Source organism: Falco cherrug, chromosome 5, assembly GCF_023634085.1.
Source record: "Falco cherrug isolate bFalChe1 chromosome 5, bFalChe1.pri, whole genome shotgun sequence".
In the NCBI taxonomy this organism is placed as follows: Eukaryota; Metazoa; Chordata; class Aves; order Falconiformes; family Falconidae; genus Falco; species Falco cherrug.
Window position 1 is genome coordinate 34,639,607 of NC_073701.1, and position 22,445 is coordinate 34,662,051.

Below are 22,445 nucleotides of genomic sequence, written 5' to 3' on the forward strand. Positions count from 1 at the left end.
GGCTCTCAGCAGCCACACTGGAGGAGCAGAGATTGAGATGGGAGGATGGGCTTGGCTATCCCACCTGCACCTGATTTCTCCAGATTGTATGACCAGGAATTTGCAGTCACACAAGTGCTGTGTGTGTTGGGCCACGTCCACCACCAGGGAGCTTTTGGTGAAAGTCTCCCTTCATGGCCTTGAGGTTTGCAAAAGGCTTACTCTGAAAAGTGGTCTTAAAACCATGGTCCACCTACAGGGTGGACAGGTGCTCTGTCTCCACAGCAGCTGAAGCCCCTACCGTGGAATGCCAGGGCATTTTGCAAGATGAAAGGGCTGGCCTCCTCTGCCCTCAGCTCTGATATATGTCTCTGCCTCTTTCCAAACACATCCTGGACTCAACAGGCCATTTTTTTCCCCAGAGAATTACAAATCAGCTTCCCCACAGAGGAAAAAGCAGTGCCCAAGAGCCTGACAGAGTTGCCCCCTGGGCATCTACAAATCAGTGTTGGCACAGAGCTGCAGGACAAACTTATCCTTCTGAGATCAATCTGGTACCAGTGCTTTGTTACCAGTGACATGGTGTTCCAATCTGACACCAATAGTCTGGACCAGAACAACATGTTTTAAGAGTCAGTTGGAAACAGATCTGACAGAAGGGGTGTAAGGTGGCTGGCCCTGCTGCAGGACTAAGTAACCTCCTGATAGCTCAATAACACCACCTCCTTAACTCTGTGACTCTAATATGTGACCAAGTCAGACAGCAAACTCTCCGGTCACACAGACCTTTGTGTTACCAGAATAATAACAACATAAACATTTCTTTCCAACACTGAAACCTTGCTCACACTTAACATGTAGCAGGAACCCATATTGATTACTGCCACGACCATGTAACAGCAAGCATGACTTCATAATCACCATTCTCCAGGTCACCATGGAAGGCCAAATGCCCCTCAGGGCTACAGGTGTGGGGCATCAGCTGGATTCCAACTCTCCTCTCAACATAGCAAGTCAGGGAGCCTTTAATCAACTGGGCCCACATTTCATGGGGATGTGCTGCTTACCAGCAAGCCAGCCCCATCTTTTGGGATGATTGAAGCAAGGGAAATGCACCGGGAAAAGTCAGAACAGAAGAGCACAGACCCAGGCCAGCCTGCCTTGTGGCATCTCCCACATTCCTGCTCTCCTTGGTTGGGCTGTGCCCAGCAGCTGGCTGGCTGAGTAGCCATCCCTCTCCCGTGGGCCAGAGCCACGTGTCTAAGTTGGAACATTATTCTCCAGTTCTAGGAAATTGGATTAAGGGTCACAGAATACCGACTGTTATTTACCTTTGATTAAAACCAGCCCTCCTCCCTCCCGGGCCAGAGAGGCCAACGTTGCTGTTATTTACTCTGCTGCCAAACCTGGAGTTCAATCCCTGCCCTGCGGCATTCAATAAAAGCCAACGCAGAGGTGGGGGTGTATGGCAGGCAAGCAGGCAGGGCTGTGTGGGTGGAAGGGGAGTGATTATCTAGGCCACTAAGTCCGGTTTGTTTCCTTTGCAGTCACGCTCTGGCTCAGCAAGGACAGGGGTGCTGGAAGTGCCTGCCTCTGTGGCTCACAGCACTGATGGGGATCCAGCCAGGGTGATCCCAAGCAAGCCCTATTTTCCCCCATACCTGTCTCTGGTCCTCTCCCCTCACCACATCCCTACTTTCACACAGCTGCCCTTTTTCTTTACATTCTTCTCTATCTCTCTCCCCTCAGACTCCATCTTCACCCTCGTCCCCACCCCCAATCTCCCTGCCTCCCCTTTCTGCCTTTTCCTCCCTTCTGCTCACCCTCCTTCCCACCCTCTCCCCCTACCTCCATTTCTCATTCCCCTCATTCTCCTCCTTCCCTCTCCCCCCCTCCTTCAAGCTGCTATTTCAGAACAATAGAGCAGATGGCAGGCTGTTTGTTTTTTATGTCCCTTTGGAAAATCAGCTCAGATGTTGAATCTGCGACTTTTGCTCAAAACAGACACTGTCCAACACTAGCTGAATGTGGGGGGAAAGGAAGAGGGATACGGAATGGCCCTGTTCTCCACACCAGCTGCACAGAGACCTTGTCTGTCTGCACCCTACACCATGCCTTTGGGAAACAGGTCTGTCAGAGAGCCCAGAGAGGAGCATTCTCCCCTGCACACTAGAAGGAACACCATCACATGCAGAGAGAGCTGGGCCAGCTTCTGCAGTCAGCCTCACTCCAGACAAAGGTGATGGTAATGTGGGAAAGGTGGGGCAGTGAGGAAGGGCAGAGTCTTTTCAGAGCATCCATCCTGCTCATTGCCCCAGTCTGCTGCTTCTCTGAGCATTCATGAAAGCTGTTACATGTGGTCACCCCAGGCAGAAGATACACAGCAGAGTAGAGGCTGATTCTCTTTCCAAGACCCACATCTTCTCCTAGGCTACTGGGTTAGCCATGAGTGAGAAGCCACAGGCCACCATTGGGTGTGTGTGTAGGGGAAGACCGTCCTTGCCTTTTTCTTTCCAGTTTTCCTTTCTTTTTGTTGAATCCCAAGGTAATCTCCAAGGTACTGGTCCTCAGCCTAGCATTCATCAGTTGCCAACACAGCCATTGAGAGGTTGTGGATTTTGTTCTGGTCCTTTCTCTTATCCAGATGACTTCCTTAATCCCTCACCTCTCCCTTCCCATCTGCTTATATAAGCCATCTTTCAGATCTGTTGCTTCATGGAATTTCAGGGTGGAGAGGGACCTTGGTCCTGAAGTCTGCCCCTCCCTGTCCCAAAAGCCATCTTGTTCCCCCTGCTTAGATGTGACAATACTGTCTTATCAATCCTGCAAGCTCTCCCCTCCTCCTCCACCCTGTCTCTGCTTGTAAGCGCTCCGTTAATTCTCTCTGTCCAGCACCAAGCACAAACTGGCCTTGGCTCAGAACCGGGCTTGCTGGATTCTCTGCCAGTGCCAACACTGGATGTTTCATGGCAAGTCCTCCACCTTAATACACCGTGGCCAAAGGCACCAGCTGCAGATTCTCTCTGTGCCTCACTTCTTCGGGTGGGGTGGGGATAGCAGGGCTTCAGAACAGCAGCATCTCTACCCTTCCAATTCGCCTATTCAGTTGCACTTCTTTTTCCTATGTTGCTAAAATCAATACTGTCTTCTCAAGCAGTGGCAGAAGGGTCAGGGCCAGCAAATCCGTGTACAAAGCACTCAGTTTAATTTGTTCTCAAAGTTTGCTATGAATCAGATGCAGCTCCCAGAAAAACCAAGGGAGGCTTGACAGAGGCACAATCAGGTGTAACATCTGAAGAGGCTCCTTAGCCTTGCAAAATCCTGGAAGGCAATTTAAACATGGGAGATAGACAAGGAGCCCATTCTTGGGGTCTGTCATTAATCACATATAGGTCAAACAAGGAGAGAGATGAATTCCCAGCTTTCTTGGAGTCTAAGCTGGATCAGTCAGGAAGTGACAAAAATCTCAGGCTGTCAAGGAACAGCCTTAAAGAGGCAATGCCAGCTGAGCAACAACAGCTCAGCCCCGCACTCCTTTTACCTCCCAGGTAATTGGGCAGAAAGCCTAGAAGAAAAATTCCTGCATCAGCTAGTGAGAACAGACACAGTTATTCGTACATTTGTGATGCTGTTCTTCTTCCTGGCCTTGCTTATGTCTATGGTAACAATCACAATTTCTTCAGTGGAGCCATAAGTCAAGCAGTATTTGGAACAGAAGAAAGTCCCAGCTAGTATGAGATCCCATCTCTGGCACCAGCTGCTAGCAGGTGCCTCGAGGAAGAACGTAAGTATGGTCCATGTCTCTCTGTGCCCATGCAGTTACTGAATAGAGCAGTCACCCACATCTACGCAGGAGTGTGCTCAGGTGTGTAGAACCCTGGTGGCCTGTGGTGCAAAAGAGCAAGCCAGGTGTCTTGTAGGGTTTTTCAGGGATGGAAGACAAAAGAAATTAAATAAATGAAAGAAAAGAGCTGCTGATCCCACCTGTGGATTGCTTGAAGAAGAGCCTGCATTTAAGCAAGGGCAGAGGAAGTATTGAAATTAAGAGGCCAAATCTTCTGTAAGGAATTGAGTATGATTGTCAGATGAAAAGACATCAACTTCTCTGGAGTGTCATTTAAAAAAAAAAAAAAGAAAGAAAAAAAAAAGGGTGTTCAGGGCCAAGCAACTTGATCTCACCTCTTCCAAGGTGAACTCTTGACTCACAGGCTGGCATCCTCTGTGGCACTGATGGACTACACAATTGCCGTCATCACAAAAACATCTAGAGCCAACGGTCCAGGCAACACCCTCTTTCCTGCTATTGCTGGGCAGCTCCCAGACAGCCCTTCCAATGCACAGCTCCCACGGCCTCCTCCAAGGCCCTGCTTGGTGGTTTCTTTCCTTCCAATCTCCTTTCTTCCTGTCCCTATTTCTCACCTTTTGGCTTCTGTCTAATGAACTGCTTGTCTTTTGAAGGCTGCATCTTTAGCAAGAGGCCTGGGGAGAGAGCTGAAGGCTGCGATCTGGGTATGAGTTCGGTAAATCCCACAATGACTGAGAAATGTGTTTTTCTTTGGCAGCAGAGCTGTTAAGAGGAGTTGGCACCAGAGACAGAAGAATTGTCTAGTGGTTGCTATTCTCCTCTTGCCCCTTCAAGACTTCAGTGACAACTGCAGTTTCCCACCCATTTCCACGAACTTCTCTTTTACCCCTAAAGGAAACGATAGTCATTAGCATTCTTTTGCAATGACAGATAGGGGTTTCCTTATAAAAATTCTTTACAGCTAAGGGGAAAGTGAAGAAAGGGCATTGTTAACATGAAAGCCTCACTTAATACTTACATGTCAAACACTGTAACTGCTTTTTTCCCCCCTCCTTCTCCTTTTCCTGAATCTTCAGTATACAGCTTAAACATCATTAATAGTGTTGGTTGCTATGGTGCTGGGCAGGCAGAGGTCTCTGTACTTGAAACCTTGAACTACACTTAATGTTGTACAACAGCAGGGTCATGCTAACATCTTTGACTTTGACCCCATTTTTCCCAGTAAAATATAAAGACCATGTCTCCATCCCTTTTCATTCTTGGGAGAGGAGTTTTTTTCCTGCAATGAGAACAGGGAGCATGAGATAGAGAAAGGGAGAGAAAGAGATAAATAAAAGAAAAAGAAAGAAAAAAAATTAATAGACCAGTGGAACCTCTCCAAAAACTTTAACTGTTATATCAGAAATTCATGAAGGAGAATAGAAAAAGACCCCTGAAAAGTTTCATGTGAAATCATTTCTCATTTTCCCAAGCAGCTAAACATTTTAATAAACTAGGAAAATGAGGCTGTAAACCCACAACATCTGATAGCAAGCCCCAGGGGCAGGAACCATTCCTGAAACTAATTTTAACTTAGGTTTTAACGTTGATCAGATTTCATGTGGTGAATGTCCCCTTAAGCTGTCTCTCTGTTCTTAGAGAAAACCTGGTTTCTTTTGTCGACTATTTTCTTTCCAGTGCATTGTCGTCACAGGCACAACAGGACTTTCCTGTCATTCATTTCTCTACAGCCCGAGAGATGCTCTGCCCCAGACATCTCATCTGTTCTCAGTTTCCTTATGAGACAAGACATTTTCCACAGAAGTGGCACTTAACTGCTCCAGCAATGAAGCTCAGTCTTAAACCAGTCCCCATGCAGCCACTCAAGGACTCAACCTGTTTAACATCTGATCTGCAGCCATGCAAAAGGCACCAGGTCGTTTCAGACCAGCTGAGTGAGGCCAGGATCCAAAGTGGGCTTCCAGTTTCTCTGTTTTGCTTTTCCCCAGGAAAGTGAAGCTGCTTTGCCAGTTTCCTCTCCTTCTCCGGGCACATGAATTTAATTTTGTTTTGACTGTCAGCAGGACATCCACAGCTACCACAGGCTTTTTAGCTCAAAGTCTTGATTAACAACAGCTGAAAGTTTGAATGGGAAAAACTAAAAGATGCCCGGGTAGTGTAGATTTTTCTTGAAGACTCTTATTTCTTGTTGTGGACGCATTTTTCATCTTCTGGCAGAGTTCAGACCAAATCATTTGCCCTGTGTGCTGCACCTGTCTTCCAATAGCTGGTTGTTTCTGTTTTAAGCCACATGATTCCTAGGTTCACATAGCTGTGCAAGCCAAATGTTTTGCATGATTCAAGGAATGTCCATTGGCATCAGCAAGCCCCTATCTCTGCTCAGGATGAATTTCCAGTTCAAAGGCACGTTGTGCAAAAGAACAAAGCAGGGCTTGCTGCTTCACAAGCTGGTTAAATGCCAGGAAGAATGACCAGATTGGAAAACAGCTCTACAGGCTCCTGTTTTCTGTTTCTCCAGAAATTAAAGTGCTCAATCATTTCTGGATCCCCCTTTGCAGATGTGGAAGGTATTTCTGATGCCTTTCCTTTAAACCTCATGTGTGCTGTGTAGGAGATGCTGGTGCTTGGTGGGGTGGGAGGAGGCGATAGAGTGGCCAGTTTTCAAATGGTAGAGGCACAGTGATAGTTGCTCTTGGCTCTTCCAGCGCAGCAGCAGCCGGCTTAGTCACATCAGCAGCATCAAAGCTGAGCAGCTCTTCAGAGAAAGGGCATTTGTCCTTTCATCTGGAGATTACAGGAATGTTTCACAGGTGCCAGCAGTGTGTTTTGAAACACACTTTAAAAATACCTGTTTGTGGCACCACCTGCCATTTAAAACAGCCTCTGTGCCTTCCAGCTTTCCCTGCAACACTCTCCCCCAGCCATTTAACCATGTGTACAAGGAGAAAACAGTGCCAAAGTTAATTCCCCAGCAAGCAGAATTGTCCAGCTTTTATGTCAGGCTCTGTATTGAGAAAGGGACTCTCCACAAACATGCCAGAAAACTTGTAACCTACTTGGGCCTGCTCCTTCCCCCCGTTATGCTCAGCAGGGACAGCAGGAAGGCAGAAAGCTGCTCTTAGCATCTGGAGGAAAGAAATAGGGAGATAAAAAGCTCTGGCTTGCTGCTTCCTTTCCTTCATGACTTAATTTTTTTGGTTGGGGCACAGAGAAGATTATAAAGCTGTAACCTCTAATCCACTCCTGAGCACTCCTTCTCCATCTCTTCCTTTCTCCTCCCTTTCAGCCAACTCTAATCCTTTATGTCTCCTCTCTCACAGAAAGGAGTTGGAGTCTAATCTCAGGCGACAGGTTAGTAATTAGAGCAAGAGATTATCCTGACCCCATATCAAGAAGGTAAAAAGAGAGGAATAATGCAGGGCCATATGACATCAAGTCTCCAGTGTTCAGTGCAGGAACCATCCTCATCTCGGTCAATCTCCTTCTGGCTCCCCCACCCCACCCCCTTTCTCTTTTGTCTCATCAGAGGTAGGAATCCCTGATTCTTTGTACTTCCTGCCCATCTCCCCTTTGCCAAGCAAGGACTATGCGTTTCCAGCACTTGTTCAGCACAGAAATGGTCACATTTCCCATTTCTATAGACCTTGACTAAGCAGAGACTCAGCCAATGGCCTGTGGCTGGGAAGAAGTGGGTGGTGGGGAAAGCACAGGCAGATATAGAGGAAGAGGGCTTGCTCAGAGCAGCTGGAGCCAAGACACACCATCAGCTGTCGTCAGCTGGGCACTGGTTGCCCATACCCAGGGCTCTTCTCGTCCAGCAAGATGAACCCACAGCAAGGAGCAGCAGCAGGTCCCCATCTCTACCCAAATGCCCAACAGTCGCTACCCAGTCATTGATCTGCTCAAGGAAAGTATACTTTCTCTCATCCCTTGCATGAATCCCAGCACAGATGGGAAATTCATCCATGTGTCCAGCTCATGTTATCCATCTTTGGAATAGATCTTGTCTCTTGTCCTGTGTCACCAGTATTCAGCGAAGACCCAAAAAGCCATCACACAGCCCCAAGACTATGACAGAAAAGGGGAAACTGGGAGCACCAAGCTTCTTCTGTGTCCCACTCCCTGAATGCACCAGGTGAATGGATGTCACCAGGACCCACTGTAGCTGAGGCTCAGTCATCACCAGCCAACAGCTTGCAGGCACCAGGAGGTGTCGGGATAGAGATGGCAGTGGAGTGATCGAAACCTGCTGGGGAGAGAGTGAAGGAAGGTCAGGTGGGTGTTTTCACACCAGCACACATCTGGAGAATGGAAGACCTCTCTCTTGTGTCCCATCCCACATCAGGCACCCGCCCTGCACTACAGAGCTCCAGGACTGGTTGTTCATCTCAAGACGTCTTTTCTCAGCAAAATTAAGCAGCCAAGCCTCCCTCCAGCACCTTGATCCAGTTCTGGCCCATGTAGCACAGGCCCATGGCTCACCCTGATCACAGGCAGAGAGACAGGCACTGCACCAGCCCCTGCTACATTGTTCTGTTGATGCTCTTTTCATTGCCTAGATGCTTCTCACCCCTGCTATCTCCAGCCAGGAGCTTCCTAGCCATGTTCTGCAAATAACAACTTTAGGTTTGTTCACTCAAAGCAGAGAAGGTAAATGAAAGACCACCTTTGTTTGCAGTCAGCCTGAAGTGAACCTTTTTCTTTTTTCCCTTTAGTTTTTCTCAGCAAAACAAAAAATGAAAAAGCAAGCAGAATTTCCTTTCCTGAGTTGAAAAGAACATTTCTGTTCCTGTCCCAGAAGCAAAAGGTTAGCTTGTTCAGTCTCAAAATGTGAAATAAAAGGCAATACTTTTGGCTCAGGAATTTTTCAAATAAAATGTTTTGATACTCCTTTTCTTCCCACCCATCCAAAAAGGTTTGCAAAGTTTGTAAGCATTCACAAACAGCTTAATACTGGCATGCCCCTCACCCAATAAGCCATGTGACTGCAAGGTTTCTGTCCCTCACTCTAGACCTCCTGCACTCCATTTGGCTGCCTCCCCCTCCCAGCCAGTTGTCTGAGGGCTCACACTGCAGCAACACCTGGAGCATTCATGCCACATACCTTGAGGGATCCTCTTGGGGTGAGAAGGGGCCATTGAGTTCAATAACATTGAGCTTGTTCTCAAAGACGCCGTAGCTGAGGGTGACCTGCAAAGAGGGGTAGTGAGAAAGGAGCAGGGAGGATGAGGTGAGCTCAGGAGCAAGGAGTTTGCTTTGGGTAAGAGGAGCTCCCATTCTGATTCCTTCTCTGCTGGCTTGGCCTCTGCCTTCCATGTCTCTCCTGTCTTCCTTCCCATGATCATCCACCATGCTAATCCCCCCTCACAAAGCAGACACGGTGCCATGTCAAAGCCCCTTCCTCAATCAATCATTATTTCTGCTTGTCCTTGTGCCATGTTCCCCCAGGGATGCTGTCAATCCTCCCATTACTTCCCATACATGTGCTCCCCACCATTGACTCCAGGGGCACCGCGACTGGCATCTGTGCTGCAGACAACATCTGCTCCTTATTTCAAAGAAGCATTTGTCAGGAACACCTCCCCAAAAGAGCAGATGATTGATTCAAACCACATCAGTGTCACCAACGGAGCAATGTGCCTGTAAGCTCCCCTCCACTTCTCACACACTTCCCTCTTGCTCCATTTCCCCATCTCACCTGGTGCATGAGCTGAGAGGGGGGGATAAGCTGCAGGTTCTCCAGGTGGGAGTGGAAGAGTGCACTGGGAAGCAGCTGCCCACCAACTTTGCACTCAACGATGTAACCCACGGTACAGTCGTCTGGCAGGCGGATGAGCTCTGAAGTGCTCAGGAAGTTCCTGCCACTGGAAGACAGTAGCACTGCATGGGTTAGGAAAAGAGTAGGGAAGGATACAGGTATCCACTTGGGTGGGAGATAAATGAAGGACTTAACTGAAAACCAAAGTAAATCTTGGAACTAGGCAAGAAATCCCTGGGTTCCACTTGCAAAGATTTGGGAGTGTGTTTGGTCTTCGACCACTCCCAGCCATCCTGTTCCACTGTTTGTCAGGTGCCATCCCTGAGACATACCCAGCTTTGCAGCGAGCTGATGCAGAGAGCTTGCACACTTTGCCAAGTCACTTTTTCATCTGCTTGGTGAGCTGCACTGAGCCCCTGAGGGGTCAGACAAGCCAGCACAAGAGAAACAGCGGGCCCACATGGCCAGGACCAGGAGGAAGAAGAAACAGGTCAGTCTCGTGCAGCTTGAATAAGCCATGCATGGCTTCACTGTAGTGTAACACAGCATGCTTGGCCACCCTTTGATGACAGGGTAAACCAAATTTTAAGGCTCCTGTAACTGGAAGCAGTCACACAGCATGAAGCACTGTCTACTATAACATGCCTCAGCTAGTTCAACTGTGTTCTAAGCATTTTAACACAGTCGTGGAAGATTATGCCAAGTTAGGCATTATCTATCCATGCCACTTTCATTTTACCCTAGATCACAGATCATCCTCCTGTCTGGGTCCACAACAAAATATTTATTATGGGTTTCAGCTACACCAGCCACCTGATGTGGACGGAATACCTCTTTCTGGATACACACAGACCTGGGTAAGACTGGCACAGCCACTGCCTATTAGTGTATGTGCATATAGCCTGTGATATAACCTTGGGTGTCACAGGAAACATCATCTTCTTGTAGGCTGGGCTAAAACAAGATGTCGGGACCTACTTCTGTTCTCCATGCACCAAGCTGAGGAAATGACAGTGGCCACTGTAAGAAGCTGAAGAGGGTTTGGGGTGGGGGAATGGGATATTAGCTCAGAAGGGAGGTACAGGAGGTTGGGAAGAGACATATCAAGGGGAGAGAAGAGAGGCAGGCAAGGAAAGCACTTGGGTGAAGAGGCAAGGGAAGCTGAAAGGGAAAGGGTGTGGGGGAATACCCAAGAGCTGAAAGGAGTTGGGGAGAGGGGAGTATGTTATCCTATGGTCATGTTTGCTGACATGCCTGCTCTTGCCTCTTTCTAATCAGGTGGCAGACCCACACACTACATCCTTCCTCCAGTTCCACATGCTTGCAGATGTCTAGCATGTGGCACTCTGCACCCTTGCAAACATCCTTGCAAACACCATAAATCCAGATTTGACATTGCCAGGAATTAACGTGCAGCCATGTTCTTCATCCCCTAAGGCTCCCATACCCACCAGCAGAGCTCACCTGGCCCACGGCACCATCTTGCTTGCCAGCTTGCGGCTGATGCAGAACCCAGCCCCTCCCGTGGCAAACCAGAAGTGCACAGATTTCTGGAGAGAAAGCGCAGAGAAAATCAATGGCAGAGGCTCAAACAATCCCATACTCCCTGAGATGGGAATGCTGGAAACCTAGATTTGATGCCAGGACAAACACAGCCTTATTGTCGCCCCAGACCCCGGACTGCTGCTCAGAAGAAGGACTTAACAGCAGCACATCACAGATTTTGACCTCATATTTTGAGCGGCCAAGTTCCTGCTGGCAGCAGCAGGTAGGCTGCCCAAAGCAGGCTTATCTCCTGGCAGACAGGTACCCAAAGGCTCAGCAGCCACATGGGACTCTTCCCCTAGGTAGATAGGGTTGAGTCAACACCTACAGCCATGTTCAGACAAGACTGGCAAGTTTTCAGCTGTTGTCTGTTGCTCTTGGGACCTGTCTCTCCTTGGGGTACATCTACGGCCAATGAACCAGACCACTAAAAGCAACTCATTGGCCCCCACACCCCCACCACGGGCTGTACCGTCTGGTTGTTTGGCAGAGTTTCGGAGGCCCGGATGGGTCGGTTCAGGCTGGGTTTCCCCAGGTAAATGTCCCACATTGCAGAGTAGGAGGACAAGAGCTTCAGAAGGGCCTGAGAGTTCAGGTAGTTGTCATCATCCATGTGGCAAAACCAGCTGCAGGGAGACAGGAGTGAAGACACAAGAGGCTTGCACTAAGGAGGGTACATCTTGATTTCAGGGGTCCCCCTCATGGCAGCCCTGTCTCACCTCTGGTCGCTGGCCATGAATGCATTGAACTCAGCAGCCATCTTGCAGGAGAGGGCCAGGTGGCTGTGCTCAGCAGAGCAGTTGGTGAAGATCGCGTGGTTGCCTGCAGTGAGACAGAAAGCTGTGGCTCAGGGCTGGCCCACTTCACATGGTCACAGGGAGGATCCCTGGCCAGGAGGGAAGGGGTTTGTTCACAGCCAACCTCCTCACAGCCCCACCCTGAACAGGCATCCAAGCCCACGGTGATGTGGTCTCCATCCTTCTCCCTAGCAGGAGATGAAACCTGGAAAAAGCCAAGCATCTTGACCAAGACTAGGACACCTGCCAAACACACTTCCACCCTGCCCACTGCTAGCCAGGGTGTGGGGGCTGAAGGGCTCTCTCATGGGTTGCTTCTGCCCATGGATGCCTTAAGGCAGACAGCACCCTACCTCCAGCTGACTGCATGCCCTGAGTAAGCCAACTGAACCAAACCATCACTGTTGCAGCTTGCAGTCCTCCCACGGGACGTGGCGAGGGGTGCACTTCAAGGGGCAGCGCTGGTGCAGGAGAGCCAGCCTTCGTGCCAGGCCCCCTCCCAAGGCTGTGGCAGTTCAGAGGCTGAAGGTGGGGGGAAGGTGGTGTTATTATATGACAAGTCATTAGGTTGTTACCCATTCTCCTTTTCAGGGCATCATCTTCTTCATCGGTGAAGACGTAGGTCTGGGGAAATGAGGAAAGGAAGTTACTCTCAAGGCTGGAGCTGGTGCTGCTCCTGTCCACCCACCCCTTCCCCTCCGCAGCTGGACATGCTTACCATGGTCACCCCACTCTGTCCTCTGCTGCCATGCTCCCCTTCCCAGGCAGCAGTTGAGCAGAGGGATCGCCACACTCTGCATAGCACAATCATCTGCTTGTGTGGCTTCACTCACACACACACCCCCCTTCACCTTGGGAACAGGGAGAAGGGGCCTGTGACACTGAGTGAGGGGGTGAGGGAGCCCTGGCTTAGGTGTCGGTGGTAAAAAAATGGAAGCACTGTGGCTGAATGATGCTCGGGTTAAAAGCAGAACATCTGTTTGTGTGTTAAGTGTGCACAGCCCCCTGCCGCTTATTGCTGCCTCCTCCTCTACCCCCAGGCCTCTCTAATCCCTCTCACTGCCATTATGTGGCACATCTCCCCCTCTTCAGGGCCAGGCAGGGATCAGGGCTGGTGGAGAAAAGCTTTCCTCAGGCAGAAAATGAGCTTTCATGAAATCAAAAAGGAGTCGCGAGCCGTAAACAGTTTCTCCACCAGCTGCCCACAAGCTGGTTAAATGCAGCACCTGGGCAGGGACAAAGGGGACGAGGCAGGCAGAAAACAGCTCCAGGAGCCATCAGTGCTCCCAAAGGCTCTGACAAGGAGATGAGAGTCTACATCTCCCCACACCCACCCAGCGTTTGGCAGATATGCCCCCATCAGGAGGATGTGGAAAGAGAAATGTTCTGCACATGAAAAGAAAGCAATGAAGGACCCTAAGAGACCACCTGGCTCCAGCACAGACAGCAGGATGGTTTCATGATATGTATATGCTACAGTGACTTGGCAAATTACCCTGCAACAACTGAGCTGCAGCAATGGGCCATGCACATTCCTACCCCAGCCCACTAGTAAAGTCTCTTAGTTAAAACCACTTTCGAGGTGATCACGGGACAAGAAGCAATTAGCAAAGTCTCACATAAAGGAGTTGCTCTGGGTCAGGGGACCATATCGCAACCTTCAGGCAAGGCAGGGATTGTCGGTGGCACAGGATTTCCCTCACTAGTGTGTCAGAGCCAGAAATTTCCACTATAACAAATATTTCATCTTAAAGAAAAAAAAATCTGAAACCGTTGAAACTTTCTGACATTTTAAAAAAAACCCAGAAGCATTGTTGCTGGAAATGACAGCTTACAGACATAAAACTGACTAGAAATCAAGCGTCTAATAAGCATCATATTTGATTGACTTAGAATAGGAATTTGCATCTTTTGCCAGATTTTCTACTTGTGAGAATATTCCAAGGTTCCCACTTTTCTCTTGATGCAAGGTGGGAAAAGTTTTTTTGCAGACATCCAACATGTTTCTGTGGGAATGCAAGGTTGAAGGAACATTGCCACCACAGGGAACTCCAGACTGTCCAAAATAGCTGGAAAAAGAGAACTGTGAGTGCACGGACTAGGCAAATCTGATTTCTCTGGCTGTCTCAAACTCTGATTTCCATAGCATACCTGGCTACAGTACTCCAGAGATGCCGCAGTATGTGCCCTGGCTCTGTCCTGAAGAAGATCACAATAGCACAGGCAGCTGCCTGCATCCTTGTCTCTACATCCCTCATGGCTGTGAGTGGGCAACCTGGAACACTTGACCACTGCCATGTGTCCCTCAGCAGATCCACACATGGTGTTGGGATGGGAGAGAGAGAGAAATGCCCCAGCTAAAAACCTGCCTGGAGACCATTTGGTCCAGTTCTGCAGGTCTTTCTCAAGGAGACACCAGCCGCTGTTGTCCATACTAATGGAGTCTGGAAGAGATTCAGGTCTCTCGGGCCATGCCAGACCTGCTCTCCCTGATACGGACAGGCAAGCAGAGGAACATCTGGTGTCACTTCTGTCCCTGCAGGCAAATGGGGTAGACAGAAGCAACATCCCCATCAAATCCACCCTCCTATTCTCCACCAGAACACCTATGAGGTCATGCAGGACCTCCCATTGTGGTGCCTCGGCACAGAGACTGGACCAGGATGGATGCCAATGCTACTGCAGGGCAGCCAATCGGGGCCTGAGGAGATATGCAGCACAGAAAGCATCCCTCTGTTCTGGAGAAGATGGCTGGGTGGGAAAGGATGCCTGCTGGACAGCAGTGCAAGCAGTGATATGGGCCACTGGTGTTAAATGACTTTGGCGGCTCTCCGTGGACATAAGAGCCCATGTAATGGATAAGCACTAGACTTCGAGACCTCCTCATCCCAATTTGGGAAAGTAGCCTAGCAAGGAAAAACTAGGAAAAGGGAATAAAAATGTGGAATCTGGCAATCCAGGGCCATGTTCATCTCCCAGGCTCTCAGGATATCCCTTCTCCAGGAAGAAAACCCCTCCAAAATGCAAACATCTCAGTAGCATTATTGTTGTGTCCTGCCCAGAGAACAGATTCAAAATCTGCAGTGTGTTCACAGCACTGAAAATATGAAAGCCAGTTCAGGATGGGTCATCCAAAGGTTTCAGTTCAATCGATTGGATGTCTGAGTTTCCAAAAGGAGGAGTTGCTAGAATCAGTTTACATTACCAAACAAAATGCCATTTCAGACCAGAAACCCACACTTACCTCCATCAAAACTAGCAGGGCCAAAAATGTAAGCCACTCCAAGATCCTATCCGGCCTAAACAATCATCAAATCAGGTTTAGACAAAACCTTTGCTGAGGAGAAGGCCTTTCACTGAAATGACTTCCACATCAAGCTCCAGTGGAAAGTTTGTCGTGGATCAGTTCTCAAGAGGTAGAGCGTGGTCTAGTGAAGAGTGTCCACCTCACATTTCCCCTTTTGTCTCCCACCAGCTGCATATTTTCTCCTCTGTTTGAACAGCGCAGTTTCAGGGAAAATGTCTCTTTCTCTTATTGTCTACCCCAAAAGAGTTCAACACAGAGGACTTTTAATTTGGCTCCTGTACAGTCTGTCCTAGCCATAAAAACCACATCTGTTCCTGCCTCCTGTTACAGTCACCTAAGCCTGACCTGTGAGGTCTGGGTTCCTTCCTCTGGGAGGACACCGTGCAGGTAACCAGCTCGGAAACCAGGCTTGGCATCAGTAGCACGGCTGGCTATTAAAATTTCCCTGCTGGACATCTGCAAAGAAGGACCCACTGAACTGGTCTCCAGCCATGAGTAAGGGCAAGTGAGACAGCAAGATGGGGGGGTCAGCCCTAGGAGGAGGCAGTCTCTGCCCTTCAGGGCTTCTGAAAACCTGGATCTCTCTGGGACTGGGTTTTAAGCCTATGTCTCTCCATAAAGACTCAATAATAGGAGATCTGGTGCCCTATCCCTGGCCCCACAGCAATCAAATGTCCTTTGCAGATTAAGAGCTCTAGGGTTTTTTGCTAATCAAGGTTTCTATATTGTCAGTTTTTCAAAACGAACCCTTTCCCCTACCTCCAAAAAACCACGCCAGCAACAGTATATTAAAAAAAAAAAAAGAGCTTTTGACATTCATGTACTTCTATTTACCTCCCTCCCTGCCCCCACACCCCTGCCCTCAAGGCCATTTATTAAAAAAAAGCAGAAGCAAAACATGGAAAATTGAGAAAGTGGGAGGAAAACACTGATTTTGCAACAAAAATTGATAACAATGAAAAAACTGTTTAAAAATGACTGGCGTTCCCACTCTACCCTTCCTTCCTATTCCCCTGCTCAGTCTGTGAAGCCTTCCTAGAGCCTGGCAGCAGCATGGAAAATTCAACACCTCTTCCCAGGTTTGGACATCATTTGTTTGCCAAACAGAGGGTCAAATGAATCTGGGGAGCTAGTATCTAATTCCTGTCATCAGCAGATTGGCCAGGCACCTGCTTGTCAAACGCATGAGGAGCGAAAGGTGAGCTGCTCCTTAAAAACCCAGTCCAAAAGCCCCAGTCACAGTATCTCAGTGCCAGTGCAGCCATGTGTTTGGGCTTGGTTTCTCCAAAGACCTGCTGGTCTGAGGTCAAGCAGAGAGGAGAAGTGCATCTGGAGGAGGAAGCAGTACATCGCAGATGCTGAGAGGGACACGCAGACAGGAGGGGAAGCATGCTCAAAATAGGACATGGCTTCCTGTGACGACAGTAGCAGACCAGACAGTTGCAGCACCATGCAATGGAAAACCACCCTTACCCAGAAAACCCTGCCTTGCTTCAAGCACTCTCCTACCCAATACCTCCGCCCCCATCCCCCTTCCTTGATGAGGCCTGAACTTGTCTTCTAGGCACCTGTCACACACAGGCAGAGGCAAAAAAACACCCTTTGAAGGCAGCCACAGGACTTCTTTCTTGAGAAGCAGCTCTGAGAAGGAGGGAGAGAAGTACCCGAGCTCTGGGGAGTACTTCTGCCCACCAGTAAGCCAGTTTGCACAGCACCACCGACGCGGTGCCCCACATCAATTCTTCTAACAGGAAGGAAACTCTCCAAACTCTGCTTTACAAAGGTGGAAACATCAGACCCCCAGTTAAAAAAAAAATCAGCACATCACTTCAAGATCACGCACATGAGAGGATCTGCCCAAGAAAGCAAGGCATGGATTGTGCTGATGTGCTAGTGAGTGAACAGGGCTGCAAACACCCCTCCTGCACTCCACGAGGTCCTCCGGGTCCTCCTGCCTCACTCTCCTGCCCTCTGCACCACACAGTCCGGGGCGAAGGGTGCCCCTGTGCATTGCAGGCATCCTCAGGGAGGGCCAGGGGGAGCCACTCGGCTCGAAACCCAGCAAACTCATGGTGCTAGGAGGTAGAAAACCACCATTTCATACAGACCCAGGACGGTCTGTGTTCTCAGTCTGGTGTAGCCCAGGCAGTCTGTGGCCCATGGTGTCACTGGTTAAAAAAAGGAAATTAAATCCCTTCCACCTCAAGGTGAAAGATTCAGGCTTAGGTTAAGGACAAGTGATGCCTGCTAAGAGCACATGTCCTCCTAGCCTTCATGGGAAGAGCCCACAGAAGCTCTCTGCCAGCCTTTTTTCCTATGAAGCAGCTACTGGTGAAACATTTTTCCCAGGTAGCATCCCCCTTTCAACATGAACAGAAGTAAGAATCAGGGAAAATGAGGCAAAGGTAGGACTGCAGTACCCAACCTCCCCTTCCTTTGGCCTTTATCCCCCCCCACCGACACTCTGTCCTTGCCCCATTACCAAACACCCCCTGTCTAGCCTGAATCCACATGCTCACCTGCTCTCTGGCCCGGGATATCCATGTGTCCAGGAGCAGCTCCATCCTGCTCTGGTGAAATCTCTTGGTTGTCTTCACAGCTATGAAAATGTCCCCAAGTGTCAGGCTTTCCTCAGTCCTGTATCCCTCTGGAGGATGGACTTGTGGGACCTTCTGCCCGCTGCCACCTCCTCCCTCTGGGCTCACTTTGCTCCATTGCTCTGGCTTCTCCAACATCCCCTCCCTGAGCCTCGGGTACTGAACTGTTTCCTGAGCCCCACGGTGCCGCACGGAGAGGAGAGCCACGCTGACAAGGAAGACTGCAGCTCCAGAGAGACCATGGATGACCCGACGGCCCATGGCTCCCAAATTGCTCCCAACGCAGCCAGTATCCTATTGAACAAGGACAACCTCTGCCTGTACCTCCATGTGAAGCTGTCCGCTCTTCTTGAAGCATCCAAAGGCGCAGGACCAGCCAAGAGCAAGGTCTGAATACGATGTGGCCAAGGAATAGGGTGGGTAAAGACCAGAAAGTCAAAGAGAGCCACTCCGGAGGATACTGGTGAAGCAGGGGAGTTTTCACAGACTAAGACAGCTCAATGACCCAGTGAGGCAGAGACACGTGATGGGAAAATACTCAGAGGTGACTGGCAGGTGGCTGGCACACTCTGCCAGGAGGAAAGCGAGCATCCCAGCTCCCAGTAGAGAGGCCAAGGATCCCAGGCTGGGGGTCGAAGGGGCAGCAAAGGAGATCAGAGCCATCAGCTGGGAGTCTGGACCGAAGGCATCAGTTCCCCAGCAGACACCAGCCCAAGCATCCAAGGCAGGGCGCGCGGGGCGGAGGCCAGCGGCTGCAGGGCAGGGCCCGGGTGCCATGCGTGCGGGGGGCTGGCTCCCCACCTGCTCCCCACAGCAGCTCCCCACAGCAGCTGCCCTTGCTCCCCGGAGCCCAGGTCCCGCCTCCGGGCACGGGGCGGGGCGCCAGCCCGGGGGAGGAAGAGGATGGAGGGTGGAGAATGGGGAGGGGGGAGCCCCGGGAACGACGGGGGTGGGCGGGGTGGCCAGGCTGGGACATCTCCGAGGTGGCACACAGCTGATCTGGGAGGACAAAGCTGTTGTTCGACTTTTCCCAGCTCCTCGGCGACAGGCCAGCCCGACCTCTGCAGCCCTGCGCTGCTGTAGGAGGAGGGGAAGGTGGCACGGATGTGGGCTCTGGTGAAGTTAAGGTGCAGGGTCCTATACTGTTCTTGAGAAGAACGATGTTTCCCCAGGAATTCCCCTAGCCCCAGCCTTTTCCTGTGGGCACTGCTCTGAATTGCTCTTTAACCTGCCTTTTAACCTTACCCTACATCCTCAAAGGACAGTGTGTCCCCTGCTGCCCCCCCAATATGTCCCAGAGTCTCAGACTAGGGTCTGGCCCCCACTTTTGACACCCATCTCCCCAAACCATGACCCAGACCCTCTCTACTTTTGAAGGTCCCTTTCCCTTTGCCTGCAGCCACGTGCCCCCCTGCCCCATCTCACACCCCCACCAGGGATGCCCAAGGACAGTCTGCTGCCTGGGTGGCTGCAGAGCCAGCGATACCAGAACAGGTACACCAGCACCAGAGAGTGCAAGGGAGGGCCTGCCACCTCCCCTTCAATGTCCATGGCTCAGCATCACCGCTGAGTTTATATCCCACCCAGTTCCTTGGCCCCTGCAGCAGGGCTGAACTCAGCAACTCATCCCATGTGGCTCGTGCTGCCCAAAATGATGCTTCCTTTTCTCCTTCCCCAGGCAAGGAAGGGAGGTGTCCTTGCCCTTTGTGGAGAACACCAGACAGTGGCACAGGCGCAGCAGCAAAATGGCACCTCCAGCTCCTTCCCCACCACCAGCACCACTGGGTATAGCTGTACATCTCCCCTGCACCACCTTCACCTGGCCATCTGGCTGCCAACAAGGCCAATGAAGCCAAGTGGGCAGTCTGGGGCCACGATACAGAACATGCTGAGGGTAGCTGAGCAAGTCCTGCACAGAGAAGGCTTTCCTCAGGGACAGGGATATCAGAGACCGTTACAAGGTGTAAGAGCACCTCCCAAGACAAGGACCAGCACAGACGGGAAATCATGGGGTGAGCACCAGAGATTGCTGCATGCTTTTGCTGGTTCAGTTGGCTACAGGGTGGATGACCATGAAGGTCCCTTCATGCTACCTCTAGGCCACTTTACAGAGCAGCTGGGGCGTACAGAGAGGTAGACAGCCCAGGAGGTGGAAGACACCCACACCCCAGCTTCCCTATGCAGCAAGCATGGGTGCAACAGGATGGTAGTGCTCTACATAAGATGTTGAAATCAGAGCGCCTCCTCAGGGAGCTGCAAGCTGTGGGCATCCAATCTCAGCATACCAAAAAAAATAAAAATATAAAGTAATAAGATGGGGACTCATGGGAAATGCTGGAGGAGACATGGCTCCATGTGGCAAAAGCCCCCCCCCCCCCCCCCATCAGATCATGGGACCTCAGAAAAGGGGGTCAGGGCAGTGGTCATCCAGGTCCTTCTGTTCCACACTCCCACCATGTGTGCAGACACAGACACTTTCCAGGCACACAGGGAAGACCTCCCTGCAGGGCTAAAACTGTGTGCTCCATTTCCCCAGACCTCACACGCACACTTTTACCCATGCCGCATCCCCAGGTACAACTTTTTTCTTTTGTAAGGAAGAAACCACTGAATCCACTTCTTCCCATGTATTTCTCTGAGTCTCCAAGACTCCTAGCCTTCCCCTAAAGCAAGAACATCTCAAGAGCATCTCCCATATCCCTTTGGAGGGTCTCTGCAGGTTTTATATTTAGAACCCTTTGAATAGCAATGCTTTCTTACACTGATTTGTGGCGGGGGGGGAAAGTTATTCACCTTCAGGCCCTACATCTGCAGGGAAGCAAAGCTGGTACAACTGATCCGCTGCCTCTGCACTAAATACTGGGATTGTTCCTATGGCTAGCCGCTGCTCCTGAACCAGAAATTAACCTCTCCAGGTGCTTCAGCCACACACCAGCAGCCCCAGGCAGCTGTAAAGGCAGCTTCCATGGCTCCCAGGCATCCTGCAGCACCTCCCAGCCCTGGTCTAGATCATCTGGGGGACAGGGAACGCAGGCAGTGGAACCTTAGTGATGTCCCCAAAAGACATGCAAACATGATTCAAAGCTACCTTGTACAGAGCACGGTGCCAGGAGGCAGAACAGGTCAGACCCAACCACACACAAAGCAGAAGATGCCCAGTGCTGAAGGTGAGCACAGCCTGCTTCTTGCACTCTGAGACACCTCTTTTTTCTGGGATGCCAGGGATGCAGGGGGCGTTCAGTGCCCAATCCTGCCTCAGGCTGAGGCTGGCTGACTCATCACTGGGGGACAGGGAGTGTGTGGATGGGACAGAGACCCCATGATGCTGCAGCTCTGCTGGGGCAGAGGGGCAGTGCAGAAAGGGCTGGCAGCTTTCCAGGGGAACACACACACCACCTTGCCAACCCTCTCCCTAGAGGGAGAAATTTTGCTCTTGGTGACTCATTACAGGGGCTTGCACAAGGCTGTTACAGCTGGTAATTGGTGCCCAGGCTGGCTAATTGCATTCTGCCAATTACCTAACCTGTGACTCATTCCTCCAAGCAGGCAGTGACCCCCCCAGAGGTACAAAGAAGGTGAGCTGGGGTCTACAGGGCAGTGGAGGGTCATTTACATATGCCTTGGAGCCCTCTGCCCTGCTTCTCACCCGTGTCCAGAACGAGTTGAGGCTGGATTTTGAAAGCCTTAGGGGAGACAAGAGGGATAAAGACAGGGCCTGGAAGAAGCCTGGGAGCAGGCGAGGCAGTGCTGCCTGCTGCTCAGAGCTCAGCAGTGCCAACCTGCCTCCCAGCAACCTTCTTCTGCCTTCCTTCCCCTCCAGCTGACAACACCAATGGCCCAGGGAGGTGCTGGAGGATAGCTGTCTACTTGAGAGGGACTAGCAAGCACCAAGCTGGGAGCAGAGCCTGACTACCCAAAACAAGGAGGCCTGCTCTTAACCACCCCCAGCCTAGGCCATAGGGTTGGGGATGGTTCCCAGTGCCAGTAGTGGCAGAAGTTGTCAGGCCCCAAATCAGAGTGCCACACAGAGTGTTTTCCCTGGATACTCAAGTGCTACTTTTTTTCCCTGCAAAGATGCAAACTCTAACCTCCAAATCTATGTAAGGATGGATAGAAGCTGGCTTTGGGACTTTTCTCATCAGCTCAACAAGAGTCTCATTTTGTTTGCCTGCAGGGCAAGCACCTTCCCAGGGGGCTGTCTGTGCCTGGATGCTCAGGCTGCATCCCCTGGAGTGCGTGTCATTTGGGAGCTTTCACCTGGAGCCATGTGTTACACCAGTTCCCTCTTCCTTGGGAGGAGAGCTGCATCGCTCCAGGGCAGAGCTGGGACTTTGCTCTACATTTTAGTGACTGCAGGTTAAAATCTTTTCATTTTCTTTCCTTCCTACCTTCACTCTTGTCCTCATGAAAGACACAGGCAACTGGTTTAGAGCCTGAAATAACACCTCACAGGGGACCCATGAAGATCAGCAAGCTAATCTTTACTCAGAGCTTCAAAAGTGCATGGCACTAGCAGTGCCTTAATCGCAGGGGCAAGGAGGACACAGAGATGACTTGATTGGTGCTGGTTGCCCATCTCCCACTGACCCCAGGATCAGTGGGCTCAGCCCTGTCTGGCCTCAAGCCCCATGGAGCCTCCCAGGGCCACAGACTCCAT

At 50.6% G+C, this 22,445-nt stretch overlaps 1 protein-coding gene across 2 annotated transcripts; it reads right to left on the minus strand.

The window, feature by feature from the left end:
* Positions 1–3,161: 3,161 nt before the first annotated feature.
* MFNG (MFNG O-fucosylpeptide 3-beta-N-acetylglucosaminyltransferase) lies at positions 3,162–18,644 on the minus strand. 2 transcript variants are annotated; one of them, XM_005446727.3, is made up of 8 exons: positions 17,711–18,644; positions 12,460–12,508; positions 11,807–11,909; positions 11,560–11,713; positions 11,007–11,092; positions 9,483–9,648; positions 8,889–8,974; positions 3,162–8,030 (listed from the first exon to the last, which is right to left on the minus strand). In XM_005446727.3, exons 1-8 carry the CDS (start codon positions 18,047–18,049, stop codon positions 7,964–7,966), a joined length of 1,050 nt encoding a protein of 349 aa, XP_005446784.1. In that variant the 5' UTR covers positions 18,050–18,644; the 3' UTR covers positions 3,162–7,963. The 2 variants fall into 2 exon arrangements, with proteins under 2 accessions (XP_005446784.1, XP_027671872.1); XM_027816071.2 differs by having other exon boundaries at positions 3,162–8,033.
* Positions 18,645–22,445: the final 3,801 nt, after the last annotated feature.

What these genes read in the sequence shown, in the direction of transcription:
- MFNG (XM_027816071.2), bottom strand. Translation starts at nt 18,049, where the DNA reads ATGGGCCGTCGGGTCATCCATGGTCTCTCTGGAGCTGCAGTCTTCCTT. An exon ending in TATCCCGGGCCAGAGAGCAG is followed by an intron (nt 12,509 to 17,710) that starts GTGAGCATGTGG and finishes TCATTTCCCCAG; the next exon opens with ACCTACGTCTTCACCGATGA. An exon ending in TGCCCTGAAAAGGAGAATGG is followed by an intron (nt 11,910 to 12,459) that starts GTAACAACCTAA and finishes GTCTCACTGCAG; the next exon opens with GCAACCACGCGATCTTCACC.